This window comes from Struthio camelus, chromosome 1 (genome assembly GCF_040807025.1).
Source record: "Struthio camelus isolate bStrCam1 chromosome 1, bStrCam1.hap1, whole genome shotgun sequence".
NCBI classification, from domain to species: Eukaryota; Metazoa; Chordata; class Aves; order Struthioniformes; family Struthionidae; genus Struthio; species Struthio camelus.
In genome coordinates, this window is record NC_090942.1 from 150,357,143 (window position 1) to 150,372,895 (window position 15,753).

A 15,753-nucleotide genomic window follows, 5' to 3' on the forward strand; every position below is an offset into this window, starting at 1 on the left:
TAGCTGATGAACCTGAGCAGATAAAATCAGAATAAAATTCTTCCGAAGAAAGTCCCTCAGATCTGTTTGTATTTTAAAACACTCTTTCTCTGTCCTAGCATCCTGGTATAGTGAGAAATACCTGAGTTTGAGTCAGACAAGAAATAGACAAAATAGTGGAAAGTGCGGATGAAATAAAGTGGAAAGTGCTCTGTGTTTCGATATAAAAACCACATGAACTACTCTCAATGCGTGGGTAATTTTTTGTTTCTGGTTTTGTTTCTGCAAAATGACAGACGATCCAAGATAGTTCCATTTTTTTGTGCTGATAAGACCAAACTGTGAATGTCATTGCTGTCCAATCTTTCTCCACTCTTGGTGTCTGTAGTGTAGCACCCTTTAGTAATAACTAATGAATGTCTTGAATTAGACAGGAGAAAAGGAGGAATATTAGTGTGTGACTTTTTTCCTGTCCGCTGCCCCCAAATTGGATGAATATTGCATTTATAATTATCAGCAGTGAAAAAATTGGTAACACGGTTATTCACATTTCCATTTCCATTAATAGGCTTATTATTAACTATTTATTGTCCAGAATGGGTGTGTCACAGTCCGCTCCACCAACTCTCTTTCGTCGCTGACAGGGCCTGTAAAGCACAGGGGATACAACCTGGCATCCAGTCTGGTTCACAAAATGAAGCTGCGACTTCCCTTCACCATGCCAAGCTGCATGCAAAGCTCTTCAGCAGCCAAGGCAGTATTTTTGTTCAATAACTTCATACCCCATCTGTGCATTCATTGCAGGGTCTCCCACCGTCTTGTTCCCAGCTTCTGCCATACTGTGAGTGCACTCTGAAGTGGTTCAGCATATTCCCCAGTGCCTAGGCTGCATTCTCTCCTTCCTTTTTCCTTAGAGCTGCACACACTTGCACCAAGTTCTGTTCTGCAGCAACATGTTTTCACCCCAGTCACACTGGAGTTTCTGTGGCTGCTGTTCATTTTGCACTTCCGTTACCCAGGACAAGCATTCTCTGAGTATTGGATCTTCTCTGAGTTTAGGAGATAAGCAGTGCCTCACCCGCAGGACTTGGACAAGAAACAGCACTGATGTCTCAGAGACTGTACTGTAGTCGTGAACCATAGAAGTTAAAGTTAAAAGACTCCTTCTGAGCCCCATTATCCTTGCTGAGCTGACAGATGGAAGAAAGAGGAGGAGGAGAGGGTTGGAAAGTCTCCACTAGTGTATAAGACTGCCATAAAACTCTTTGATATTGACACTGGATGCTGCTTGGGAAATCTGCACAATCACAGATGTTAATCACTGCTTTTTTTTGCTAGGAAAAGGACATCACCCCTGACCCTAGCCTGTTAGAAAAGGTGAATGAATGTGCAAAGCATCTGGAGATCGTGAGGAGCCACGAACAGCCTTTATCCCACCTGAGCCCTGAACTGTGCGACATTTTTGACTTTTTTGTAGCTTTGACTATATGTAATACAGTTGTGGTTACTGCACCAAATCAGCCCCGACAGAAGGTAGGTTAAAGAAACGGCAAAACAGCGGTAAATCTCCTTTGTATAGATACTAATTTATCTCATAAACTGGGGAAGTGAAAACTGCCTGTTCCAATGAGAAACAGAGGTAATCATGAGACAACTCTTTGTACCACTATGTGAATGAGTAGGTTTAGTCAAGCATTAGCTAAGTGGAGTATTTCAGTTGTTTCGTTTATCTTCGAGGTATGGTTTCATCTACAATTTCAAGATACTTCTGAAGTTTGTTGAATTCTTGTACTATGACTTATTCACTTACTAAATTCATATGTGTGTATATATGTGGGTGGGTGGGTGGGTGGGTGGATATGTGTAGAAATGCATTTGTGGATGTGCAAGACTTCCCAGGAAAGATGAGAGTATAAGCTGTCTATAAATATTTTTTTAATATGAATTAAATTTAAAAAAGGCTCAGACCTTTTAAAAAAATGAAGAGAAAATGCTTGAAAAACATTGCTTAAATCTTTCAAATTGTGTAAAAAATGCATCTTAAGCTGATTATGAGAAATAATGATTGTTAGCACTTAAATCAGCCTGAAACAACATCACTGATGAATGTGAATTTCAACAAAGAAATCTCAAAATGATCTGTAAGACCAAACTGTAATGGAATGTAGTATTAAAGTTAGTTAGCCAGCAGCTGAAATTTCCATTCTGGAGGAAATTCCAAGATTTATTTTTGTTCCAAATTGCAATAAAAAGTGAACTAGTCTGCGAAATGACATGTTTTTGCGCCAGGGAAACATTTGAAGAAGAAGGCTGAATTTTGCTCTTTCAGGAATGCTAAACTGTTATAAAATAATTTAATATATATTACTATGAATTTTTTATTACAATTGGTAACATTGTATAAAAGATTAAGTAAACTGCGGTAAGTGATAAAACTGAAACAGAATGCTTTGACACTAAAAAGAAGAACGTGGAAATTATTTATTTCAACATGTCCCTATTGAAAATGCCATTGACTTTGGCACATTCTCATAAAACATTTCTGGTACCACACTTTTCAGTAGAGAACTGTTGCATCAACTTTTTTTTACTACCTTCACTGAATATATTCATAGAAGGCCAACGTTTCCTACTAACAATAGCTTTTAGTATGCACTGCTGGTGGTAGTCCAGTGTTAATAGTCTGTCAATTGGTCATATCTGATGAGATCAAAGAAGAAAAAATGTGCTTAACAAAGATATACATGCTTTCACACAGAGAAAGAGGCCAGCAGTGGAACACTTCTCAAGTTCTAGTCAATTTTTTTGCTCCTGAGTCAGATCTGTCCATTTACTCTTCTGTCTCAAAATACAAATGGCATTACTTTTTGCTGTAAAGGAAATGTTCTTTTCTAGTTTGAGTTACTCAGATTGAGTATAAACGTCTGAGTTCTTGTACAGCTTTTCTTTGGGTTTTGTTCATTGTTTTTTTTTCTTACTTCTCAAGGTTAGAGATCGATTTGAACTAAAATCGCCAGTAAAAACCATAGAAGACTTCATCCGAAGATTCACTCCAAGCCGCTTGACCTCTGGATCTAACAGCAGCAGTTCATCTAGTCTAGCTACCAGTAAATCAGTGCACAGATTTGGTTTAAGTGTTCTTTCATCTACATCTACTGAGAGCACTTTATTAAAACTGGAAGAGAAGCTGGCATACTCTGCACAGATGAATAACAATGGCTACAGCTCACAGCAAGGCAGGACAGCTATAGGGAGTGGACCTGAGGAAGGAGAACTCCGTTATGAAGCAGAGAGTCCAGACGAAGCTGCTCTCGTCTATGCAGCAAGGGCATATAACTGTTCCCTGGTTGGAAGGCTGTCTGACCAGGTATCAGTGGAGCTACCTCACCTGGGAACACTGAACTTTGAAGTATTGCATACGTTGGGCTTTGATTCCATCAGGAAGAGGATGTCGGTTGTGGTCAGACATCCCCTCACAGATGAGATAAATGTTTACACTAAAGGAGCAGATTCAGTTATTATGGATCTTCTTCCACCTTGTTCTTCAGGTATACCTCTTAGATAGCTTGGAGGAGGTGGGGGGTTGTAATTAACTGCTAAAGAACTGATCATGTTTTATTGCACTTCTCTAGCAAGCAGACCTGCCTGCTTGGTTTGTGAGAATAGAGAATGGTAGGAATGGCAATCAATCAGTCATCTCTGTTTTTTAAAATACGTTGTTATTATAGCAAATTTCCTATAACAGATTACTGGTTCTTTACCTTACAAGAATGAGTTAAATTAATTTCTGTACAAGATCCTCTACTGGCAAATGTTATTTTGAAGGAATGTTTTGAGACTTTGCCAAAACGATTTGCATTTCAGGAAAACTTGCCCGGCACTGCTTGGATATTTCAATATTTTATATGAAACCCAAATACTTTTTACTGTAGCTCCTCTAGCTGTTTCATATGTGAATCTTAACCTCCTTTTGTTGCAGTATGTTTGCATAAATACACACTTCTGTATTGGTTTGACTATGATGCTAAAGGACACTGTGAATCAATTCAGTCAGCCATCAGAACAGAAAGGTTGTGGCAAAATAAGAAGGGGAGATGCTATTCAGACTACAAATCTTTGCTTCAAACATGCTTCAACGATGTAGTTGAAGAGTAGGGAACAGACATGAAGCTGCAAACATGGACTGCTTTTCCAAAGTGCTCCGCACTCAAATGTTGCATGAAACAGAGACAACTTTACATAGCTGCTAATTGTAATCATTTGGATTCAAGAAAAACTCTGTAAGCTTTCAGAATTTATGGGAGAGACAGAGGTTTCAGTTTGCGTGAACTGCAGATTTTGTATCTAATTTACTGCATGTTCAACACTGAAGCTAACCAGTGTTTAAAGGTTATCCCAGAGTAAATGGACAGAAACCTAATGTGCTAGAGGTACTTCCCTTGTGTCCCTAATGCATTGACTTTGCGGTTAGTTTTACATTAGCTGGAGTAAACAATGGTGAAAGGCTTATACTGTGTAATTTTAGTTTAATGAACTACAGAAAAATGTTGGCATTAGTTTTGTGTTTACAGCCACATGAGTCAAAGCAGAGCCAAAAAATTAAGAACAACTTGTCCTTAACTAACAACAAAGTATTCATGAATAATATTCTGGTAAAGATCTGATATCACAGAGGTACATAGAGCATCTGTGGTAACTTGTTTGCCTCCAAAGTGCTAACAGAGAATACTGGGAAGACTTACCAGTAACATACCTGGAAAATAATACTTGGAAATGAGTTCTTAGAATTGTATAAAAAATCCTACTGAGCCGTACAAGAACTAAAAAAAAAGGGGAGATTTTATGGTGAGTCTCACATACATTGTCCATCACCTTAAAACGAAAAAATAAAACAGACTATATTTAACGCTACTGTGTTCATTCACAGTAGATACAATGGATCAAGGAATTTTCAGGCAAATTCCAAGATGAGTCTAGGACTCAACTGAGTAAAAGCAACAAGGCCAATTAGACCCCCAAAGCTGCAATATTACAACATAAGGTGGTATATGTCAGAGAAGGAAAACAGCGGAGTTCCTGAAGGTCATTGTTAGCAGCGAGTAAATGCCATTCATTACTGGGCAAACAGAGTGATCTTCCACCATCTTTACAGACAAGTGAATTAAATGTGACTTAGGAATTGTGCATTTTTTAAATGTTTTTAACCCAAACTGAACTGTGAGTTTTAGTATATTTTGCTTTTCCAAACAATGGAAAGTGCAGTCACTGAAACTTAATAAGTAATTTCCCTTACTTTCCAGCCCTGTAATCCACTGCTGGCTTTAGTAATTCTGTAAGTTTCAGCTGATTCGTCTAAAGGATGTTTGACATTTCTTTTGAACAACTTCACTCTTGGAAACAAATTCATGGCCTCTGCCTGCAGTATCCTAACATCAGTGGATATTTTGTTAATTCCTGAGACAATTGCATCTTTCTCACAGTATAGGGGTGTATCGCCGAGGGAGAGGGAGCCTCAGCAGATCTATGCTATGAAAATTGTATATATTGCTGGATTTGCTGTATATATACATATTGTCAGTGGTTTCATTCTGTTCTCCATTGATCATGGAATGTGAATGTGAGAAGAAATGTAAATACTAAAAAAATTCAGGCATTTATCATTGGAAGCAGTTGACCAATATGTGAATCAACATGTCAGCTAATCCTAGTGCTCTTTTATAGCTTAGTGCCTCAATGACATGTAAATTGTGTACAAGTCAGTTCTGCTTTATGAGGCTTTGCAGTGCTTGTATGCTGAGACTGAAAGACCAGGGCACCATAATAATGTCCATAACCTGCATACTCAAACACCATGTTGCATGGCTATATCCTAACAAGCAACAGGCCAAAATCAGATTCAGAAATATTAAGCTGTAGCTTCAGCTGTATCTTACGTAAAATCAGAAATCACCAGCGAGCTTCAAAACTTACAGTTTCAGAATTCATTCGGTTTCTTCTGCCTGTCAAAAGCCACAACTGTATCTAGTTGCAACTGTGGAACCTGACATTTTCTGATAGCATACAAATATTTTCAAAAGACCTGAAATGATTCCCAAGCGTATATTGTTTTTACTTTGTCTCAACAGTCACCATGTGAATCATGAATAAGAAAGTTACTGTTTGAGTCAATAACCAACTCACACAGGAACTGTGAACATAAGTCATTGAGAAAACAATGACTGGGCTGGCTTTCTAAAACTTATGATTATGGAAGGAAATGGAGCAAGCAGAATCCTACTCTCTCTCTCTCATTCTCTAGATTTATTTACTGGTTTTCACTTCTATAGTGCATGTGGTCGTGCTGCTAGGCAAAGAAAACTGCATCCCAACTAAAAGAAATCTCAACAACTGGATTATGGCTGTGAGAGATTTCTTTCCTTCCCCCTTTTAACTTCTGAGCACAAAATGAATTTCACAGTAAGACTGATGAGGCATATGAAGAGCTAAAACTCATTTTAGCTCTTATTGGTATGCTGATGGAGAAGGGAGATGCAGTCTTTCAGGCCGGAATTGAGAATTCACATGGAGAAGGTTGTGTACATCTCTACTTGGAGAGAGTGTCTGCCTTCATACATTAAAGGCAGTATAAACATTTGACATTATGAGCACTGCATTAGTGCCCATGGCATTCAGGCAGATCTAGTTAATAATACCACTTAACCTTAAAGTGATAGAAAAGCTTTTGGTGTTTTTAAGCAGCTGTTCAAGCTTGCACTAATTGAAATCAGTGAAATCAGTGAATGACTGGAATGGCCACTTCCATAAGATAATTTCCTGTGGAATATGCAAGAAATATGGCATTTCTCTCCAGAACAGTAACTTATCACAATAAATTAGGAACAGTGCTTGTCGATTTTATTCTTTTAGAGTTTAAAAGAAGCTGACTCACTAACACAAGAAGTCTCTTGGGTTTACTGCAGTACTCCCAGAAAAACATTTCTTACATTAAACAGCCAAGTCACATATGCCAAAAGAGACTATTATGCGCAAATAGAAAAGAAGCTATATGTAACTGTATTAGATTGCCAGTTTAGAATATGCATATTTCCACTGCATGTTGCAGCTGAACCTGATTGTGAGCCATTATAATAATTTCTGAAGGAATCTGGTGCGGTGAGTGTGACAAGCCACAGTGTAAGAAATGACTCTCCAATTGCAAATAATATTCACAAGGATGTTCTTCCAGAATAGTATATCTGTATTGCCCTTCTGAAAAAATCTATACCGATAGCACAGGTAGGATTAATAGACAGACAAGCCCACCAGCATATTTCTACAATATTCACCACAGGACTAGATTAGAGATGGAACTGAAATGAAGGAAAGCGTGAAGTACCTTCAGCAATCTTTATGTCATTCTTTAGGAACAGCTGGGCATGTACTTTACAGACCTAGAGAGGATGGGACAGTCTTTAAAGGTGAGAAAACAGCTATATAATGAGTAACATGTGCTGATAGGTGGTTGAGATAACAGGACCAAAAAACAGACTATTGGGATTCCAGACTCCTAACTCCTACCTTCCAACAATATCAATAGTTCTCAAAGTTTGTACTGGAGCCTCTAAAGGGCCACGTAGGCACTGTGACTCTGTTTAAGTACGAAAGTGCTGCATGTGTCTATGTTTATAGACAGAGAGACAGATAGACATATATATACGTAGTCCCACATAGCAAGATCAAATTGAATATGAATGCACTCTGGGAACATGGGAACTGAAAACAAGAAGATATTCCTATCATCTAATTTAGATACTTGAATTAACTGCATAAGGTAGGGGCATAGTGACCATAGGTTCCCAGTACAGTCAGTTGAGAGAGGTGGACATATCCAGCGGTCAGCTCAGATCACCTGTATTAGGCCTCTTCAAGTGTTCAGACTTCTGGTGATGAGTGGCATCCACCTAATGCTGTGACTGATTATTGTACAAGTACCAGTAACGCTAATACAGTGTTCAGAACAGCTCTAATTACAAAATTATAATCCTGAAGTGATTCTACAAACCTCCCAAAACATGCAGACTTTTTGAAAAAATACTTTGAATAGCATCAGAAGATTGGAAGAATTGCCTGAAGGTACCAGTCATTCTCGCTCAATGGTTTCAATCTGAAAACCTGTAAGTTTCCTTTAACACTGCCATTGCAATTCATATTACTGAAGATTGCTATGGCAGTACATCGTACGTGAATCTGTCTTGATCCTAGATGATAAAAAAGATACATGCCACCTTTTTTTGTCTTTCAAAGACCTCATTGCAGGTAATAAAATGGAACAAAAGGTATAGCTATCATATGTATTAATCTTTCTCAATCACAGTGTGAGCGCATCGAACCAGTCGCTAGAGAGGGAAAAGAAACAGATGCTCAGTCCTGATTTTGAGTTCTTACCTTCCTGTACTTAGATACGCAAAACTGAACACTTTTCTGGTTCTTTTGAGAAAGGTCTTAACCTTGGTGGAAAATTAAGTGCTATTTTAAAATAAGTGTCATTTTTCTACACATGATCATACGTGCAGAAGCATTTGCTAATAATTTGAAATCATACTTCTCTTTCTCACATTATTGTTTGCTGTGGAGATTAATCATGATATCCCAAAGTACTCAGGGCAAACAAATGCTTAAGAATAAAAGGTCTTTTTAACACGTATGGGTGGCGACTTTTGAATAAAGAAGGAAGAAAAGACTGTAGAAAAAGTTGTTGTTTTTTTTTTTCTAAGTGGAATGTTTCACTTGAAAGTTTCCCAGGAGAAATCAGGAGCTCTTTGAAAGTATCCGTTTTAAAGCACCAGTACAGAGAATACCATAGACACAATTTTATTCTCTGAGGCCATTCAGCCGCTGTTATTTTTCAATCACTAATTTCTTCTTTTATTCTTTTCTAGATGACCCTCAGGGCAAACATCAAAAAAAAATCCAAAGCAAAACCCAGAATTACCTTAATCTGTATGCTGTAGATGGGCTGCGGACCCTGTGTATTGCAAAAAGAGTAAGTAAATGCATGCTCTTAGTTTGCTTTTAAGGAGAGCCTTGACAAAAATTACTGAAGGCAGTTATTAATATATTGTTCTTGATTTATAACTTTTTTCATTTTATTCAATAAAGTATGAATGCCTCTGCATCATTTTGACTATGCCCTCACATCCTCTTCTAAATAGGTTCTCAGCAAGGAAGAGTATGCCTGTTGGTTAAAAAGTCATTTAGAAGCAGAATCTTCTATTGAAAATCGTGAAGAACTTCTGTTTCAGTCAGCGCTGAGGATAGAGAAGAATCTGCATCTGCTAGGTAATGAAATGAGAGCTGGATATGAAATTAAAACGTGTTGAAAAATTCTGAAAGCTTGGCTATAAAATCCTTTCTTTCCTTTAAATGGTTTCTGACAGTACAGAAATTGGCTTCTTCTGGACTTTGTCATGACTGTCTTGTGCAGCACCACAAAGGAATAGGATTATAATTAACATAACAGACATACCCTGTTTGCCTTGCTCATGCAATCATTTTATAACTAGTGAAGTCAGTGGAGTAATACCAGAGATGAATTTGACACAACAGCATAAATGGGAACTGCTGATCTAAGTAGGAGAAGAAGTACTTGGCCCAGCCTGTCTGCAGAATTTCATTAGTTTTAGTGCCACTTTAACATGTCAGAGAGTTCCATGACTCCAGGGGCACCAGAGACGCTGGTAAAGCAAAGCTCATAAGGCGCATTTGAGAGAGGCATCAACTCTCATATGCATCAGGTTCAGCACATGCACTCAGGGCCTGTGGGTTCTGCGGAAAAGGACTGCAGTACTTCACAGTGATATAGTTTGAATCTGTGTATGTAAAAAGTATTCCAAGGACTAAGTCATACTTTTTCTTAACTTTGTTGAAATGTTGAAAACATTGATGTTCTAAAATGTGTATATATCCATTATTATCAAAAGGAGATGTAACTGGGACAATCGTAACACTTACCGAAGATAAAACCTTCACTAATTTCCAACTTATCAGTCAGTCTCTGGGAGAGGAGACTCACCTCATCCAGCTTCTGATGCGTCCAATGCAGATCTCCAAGGCTCCCTGTATAACCAGGGGAAAGAGAAGAAAAAAAAAAAAAAAGGCAGTTCATTTGATCTGCCTTAGCTACCTGCTTTAGGATTACATGAATCACACCCTAGAAGTGCCAGTTTCTCTCCTCTGACTTAAAGGGAAGCAAGAAGTGACTAGTTCTCCACCTGACCACATTAATCAGGAAGATGCCACCATGGATGTGCCTGTTAGCTCTGGCTGCACTCTGAAAAGAATACCTGAGATGGAACTAACCACTGCTGGACAAATAAAAAGGAGCTCTCGCCAGAAATAACCTACCTATTCTGTTGGGAACCATTCCCTAACAATTTCAGACTGTGGTTTGTATCTTGCAGTGATCACTTATGATTAGCCCATATGAATAAAAAAGTGCATCAGGAAAAGGAGTATCTTTTACCTTGCATACTGTTTGGATAAGAGCTTCCATGGCATTTGCAGTAAGAATGTTTTCATCTACATGACTGGTGCTCAGACTTCAGATGGATTTCTATTGCTGAAATGTTTTTCTCCAAAGAACCATAGAAATAATAAATAGCCGAGAGAAGTTTACTTTGCTTTTGCTGTTGTTCCAGATAATTTGCAGGCCTTTCATCTCCAGGTTATCTGATAGTGAGGACTTACATTTACGCACATTAAGCCTCTCTGAAACTTCAGGGGGTACTGATGTATCTGTGGTGACACTAAACTTGATCCTAAACTGCTTTTGCTGTAGTATTTGAAAATCTTGTCTCCTTCAATTGATGTATGAAAGCATAGGAAAGATATTCAGTGTGTAATAAACATACAAGTAGCAAGATACATTGAAAGCCTGAAAAAGCCACACTGTGCTTTCACATCATGGCCAACAGATTTATGATTTATTCCCTGCTGTAACTCATTTGGCAACCAGTGTCCTTATGCAAGATCCAAGAGCAGCGGCAAGGCAGGAAAGGGTTTCTGTCTGCAGCCTAATGCACTATTGCCAAGCTGCTATTCTGCTGTCATTCCTCCTTGAAGGGCAGAAATCTCTAGTGACCCAACCCTCTCTCAGTTGAGGAGAGGAAGTCAAGACCCTTTAGAACTGAAACTAGCTCCTAGAAACAATATCTTAGCAACATGCAAAAGAAATGGCAAAGATAAAAGAGAGAGGTGCTAAGCAAAGGTACACCAACCTCGTGAACCTCTGAGACTAGAAATGGCATTAGATTACTTTAGAGGCTTTGAATTCTGGATGTGTTGTTGGCTGTTGATGCAAACATTTGCCGCAGCTACTTCCTACCTCTCTGTCTGGATACCCCAAAAAGCTGCCCATATCTCACGTGCATTGTTAGTTTAGCTGTTTACCAGGAAAGGTGTCTGCTGTTGATTGAAAAAGCCAAACTTACCTCCTGGAGTTCTCTCTTACAGTTTGAGGTAAAGCCTACGTGTTTATTTAATACGGACTAATTTACTTTTTCTGTGTTTAGGTGCAACTGGTATTGAAGACCGTTTACAGGATGGTGTTCCAGAAACCATTGCAAACTTGCGCAAAGCTGGGTTGCAGATTTGGGTTCTCACTGGAGACAAGCAAGAAACAGCTGTTAATATTGCTTATGCCTGCAAGCTACTAGATCATGATGAGGAAATCATCACTTTGAATGCTGAATCACCAGTAAGCAGATCCAATACTATGCTGAAGTCTACTTGTGAACTAGCTTTGCTTTATTTTCAACTTGTACAATTAAAAGTTTGATGGCTTTTTTCCTTTCCCTCTTTTTTTTCTTTTTTCCTGCTTCATTCGTAATTTTCAGGTAGGACATGACTTTGAATACTTTTCAGTGAATTAATGCTGTTAGATCATAGTGTCATGCATCACAAACCTATTGAAGGCATGTATGGGTAGTGGGCTCTGCCATGACTTAAAATATGCCATAACAGCATAAAAGCCTTTCTTTGGTCTGTATTCTCAAAAAATTCCCTAGTTTCACTTATTGGCACCACTGGGTCTCCAAAAGCAACCTGTTATTAAACATGTGTTGAGGAAGAAAACAATTGACTACCTATTGAGAATTTATGCTTTATTTTAAATCACTGAACTGTAGTATTTAGATAACTCAGTCGTTCATGTTTTCTCAGGTGGCTTTTTCTCTGGAGATAGAAGCAATACTTAAATTTCAGTGCTAGCACTGAGAGTCTGAAAACCACATCTACAGTAAGGCCTTGCTTCCTAACAGACCTCTTCTAACTCTTCTGAATTACTGACCTTTCCTGTGCTCAACTTGTTGCAAGCAATCACAAAGACTTTACTGATATGGTCAAACATACAAGGAACCAGACTGATAGTGCTGTAGTCCTTTAATGGGGAGATAAAATTGGACTTCATATCAGCAGAGGAGAGGTAGGCCAACAGTGTCCAGCTCCAATTCCTTTGTAAAAGGAAGAAAAAATAAGAGCATTTTCCCTTCTTGAGTATATCAGCTGAACTGGTAAATTGATTTTTCCATGTTCTTTCTCTTTTTGTCATATTTTGCTGTAAGAGCAATAGTATTTTATATTAAATGTTCAGATATTAGCAATAACATCTTTTAGTTGAGTATAGCTAGGGAAAAGACTTTAAATTCAGCTTAAATAACCTTTAATTGGCCTTTAACAATGCATAAGTATTTGATTTGAATTGTAGGCGTTTACAGGGTGCTCATCACCATGCTTAACTTGGTACCAATACTGATTATATCATTCCTCAGCACTGTTATTCTGAGATGGAGCTAAAAGAAATTAGTTTAGCGTACAATACTGCATGTTAAAGAGGAATTAGATTTTAAGCTTTCGTGTACCCCTTGCTGTTATATCTTCTACAACAAGAATTAAGTGTATTCAAAGGGAGTAGAGAAGAAGAAAAGAATATTAGAAATTAAAACTTGTATAGTGCAGCAAATATACCACATTCCCAGTATTTCTTATGCCTAAATGTATAGGAAGCACAAATGTTCAAATATATGTTCCTGCCACTCAAGCATATTTATTTTGGATTTTTTTTCAGGAGACATGTGCTATCTTGCTGGAACAGTGTCTGCAATGTGTAGAGTCTAAATTTTCAAACAACCCAATAGACGACGCTACTGGAAACATGACTATTGGGTTCACCCCTCTCTATCCACCTTCTTCCCCTGTGCTTTCCAGCTTGGGCCTAGTGATTGATGGAAGGACTCTAGCTTATGCCCTGGAACCTACACTAGAGGATAAATTTCTTGCTCTAGCCAAGCGATGCCGTGCAGTACTGTGTTGTCGCTCTACCCCACTCCAAAAGAGCATGGTAGTGAAACTAGTCAGAGACAAACTCAAAGCGATGACCTTGGCAATAGGTAAATATCTCAGTTTAAACTAGCCTTCCTTGATATATACTGTGCCTCAAGAATTTTGTTTTTTTCTGACTTGCAAAGGGATCCTTTCAGCTGCCTCACAACTCAAATAATAGCTTCTGATTTTGTTTGAAAGTGTTTCTGATGATTCTGATGTTTTTATTGAAACCAGATATGGAGCTCTGAAGTAATATTTGGGATTCCTTCCTACAGAAGTTAGGTAGTGGGGGCCAAGCTACGCTCTGTGACTTTGGCATGTTCAAACACTGCTATGAAGAGTTCAATGATACTATGCAGAACAGCAGTCAGTGTATTACTCAGGACAAAACTGTGTTCAGTGTCGTTTCAGCAAGTCATGATTAAACTCAAGGTCCTGCGTTTTTCGTCACAAGTTAGCCATACAGCATGGGACATGAGTTGGCCCTCTGTCTGTATGGAGAACAGATTTGTGAGTGACATCATGCCAACTTGCCAACTATTACACTTCTTCCCAGCTAATACCTTCTCTTGTTTGGTTGGCAAAGGGGAGATTTCGTCAGTCACCCTGGTTTAAATCTGGCAGCATCTTCCACATCTCCATGATTTTTACATAAGAAAAGTCAACTAGCTCTTCTTCTCCTATCTCAGGTTTAGGCTTCTGTTATATTAGAAGACATGACTATAGCATCTGTTGTCACAAACACCCTAGCTTTCATCTACCTATCTTGGTTAATGATAGCAACGAAGACACAGCAACATGTGGGTTGGACCTACCCATCGGAATCTCTTAAGTACATACTGTGAGTGCCAAATGGCTGTGATTGATAGCCATATCACCAAATGTGTGTTGATTATAATAATCCTTATACTCACTACATTAAATCTCACTCAGATCTGCCTTCCTCATGCTGAATTTATACCTTTGACTGACCATGAAATAATCATTTGCTTATGTTGCCAAAAAAGTCTGGCTGGCTAACTTGAATTATCCAGCATGCTTAGAAACACCAGTGGAGATCAGGCAGCTTGTGTTTTCATTCTTTCTGAGCAGCTTGAGCCTGTGCGGGTTGAACTCAAGCTCTGTCTCTTACTTAAAACCCGAGTTGTCCCATCTTCACTTTTAACCAACATGAGCTAACTTGAGGCTGTGTCTCACAGTTGCAAATTGATGAGCTTTGTCAAGTAAGTGGATACCACTCTTACAAGAGCCAACAGCAGGGGAAGTGAAGTGAGATGTGAACGCCCTTCTCAGCCACTGCAATTTAAAACCTAGTGTGTTGTCATCAGCTAACACAGTTTCAGTTTCCATTAGTACACCAGATGTAAAGTTCAGAGGTTAAGCAGTAGATTTATGTCCCATTCTGGTATCCTTTCTAAGGTACCTATCACTTGTGATATCATGATGGGAAGCAGAGCAAGGGATGATGACTCTGCAACCACTGCTGTTAGATCTGCCTGTGCTGGTGTATCAGGGAGCTCAGAGTGGCCAGCCAAAGTCAAGAATTCATCTACTTCTTTATTTTATTTTATTTTATTTTTTGCTGTGTAGGCATCACCACTGGCTTTAGGTCTCCTTGCACATTTCACTCGTAATCATACCTGATTGCAGGTAGACAGTTATTGGGCAGCAGGAATTTTTCCTGGTTGTTTTTGCACATGGAATGTTTAGTGTTTGTGCACTTCAGGTCTGACACTTGTATCTTAGGTCTTATTTAAGAGAGAGGTGTTTGGCTTATTTTTGTTTGTCATGATATAAAAATCTACAAAGATGAGAATGTCCTGGCAGCCTTGCCAAGCTTTGAATGTTGTGTTCCAAACATAGATTCTTTCCAACCCCAGCTCTTCCTTCCTATATGCACCCAACATTAGTTTTCCTTTGCTTTGCTGCCACTAACTGTTACTGGTCTGCCAATGACAAACAAAACTGTATCTTGTCTTCTCTAGGTGATGGTGCTAATGATGTCAGTATGATCCAAGTGGCAGATGTTGGCGTGGGGATCTCTGGTCAAGAAGGCATGCAGGTAATTTTATTTCTTACTGCAACACATTCTCTTGCAAAGGATTGGATAGGTGCTTCCCATAAGTCAGCTTGACCAAGCTGCCTTTGGATAGCCAGCAGAAGTTATGCTGAGGAGGGCCAGTTGCACTTCATAAGGATACCTTCAGCTTGACTTTGAGCCTGTGTTTTAAATCTGTGGTGAGCTTAAACATGGTGCCTTCTCCTCAGAAAATTCAACTCACCAGATCCTTCTAAGCAGTATGTTTTAAGAAATAACTTGTTAAATACTGGTTTTGAGGAATTAAAAAGGCTCAACTATGCATTATTTATACAGGAAATGAAGATTCATCTTATTCTGGATTTATTCTTCCTGTC

The 15,753-nt window shown here is 38.7% G+C and overlaps 1 protein-coding gene across 2 annotated transcripts in view; it reads left to right on the forward strand.

Annotated features, from left to right (window-relative positions):
• Nucleotides 1–15,753, forward strand: part of ATP10A (ATPase phospholipid transporting 10A (putative)) — a 116,597-nt gene that overhangs the window by 87,660 nt on the left and 13,184 nt on the right. For both annotated transcript variants that reach the window (XM_009666377.2, XM_068923350.1), the window contains 7 exons: nt 1,318–1,512; nt 2,966–3,527; nt 8,898–9,001; nt 9,171–9,297; nt 11,529–11,713; nt 13,082–13,403; nt 15,324–15,400. In XM_009666377.2, the coding sequence (XP_009664672.2) occupies nt 1,318–1,512; nt 2,966–3,527; nt 8,898–9,001; nt 9,171–9,297; nt 11,529–11,713; nt 13,082–13,403; nt 15,324–15,400 (1,572 nt within the window). The remainder of the gene's footprint in view (nt 1–1,317; nt 1,513–2,965; nt 3,528–8,897; nt 9,002–9,170; nt 9,298–11,528; nt 11,714–13,081; nt 13,404–15,323; nt 15,401–15,753) is intronic.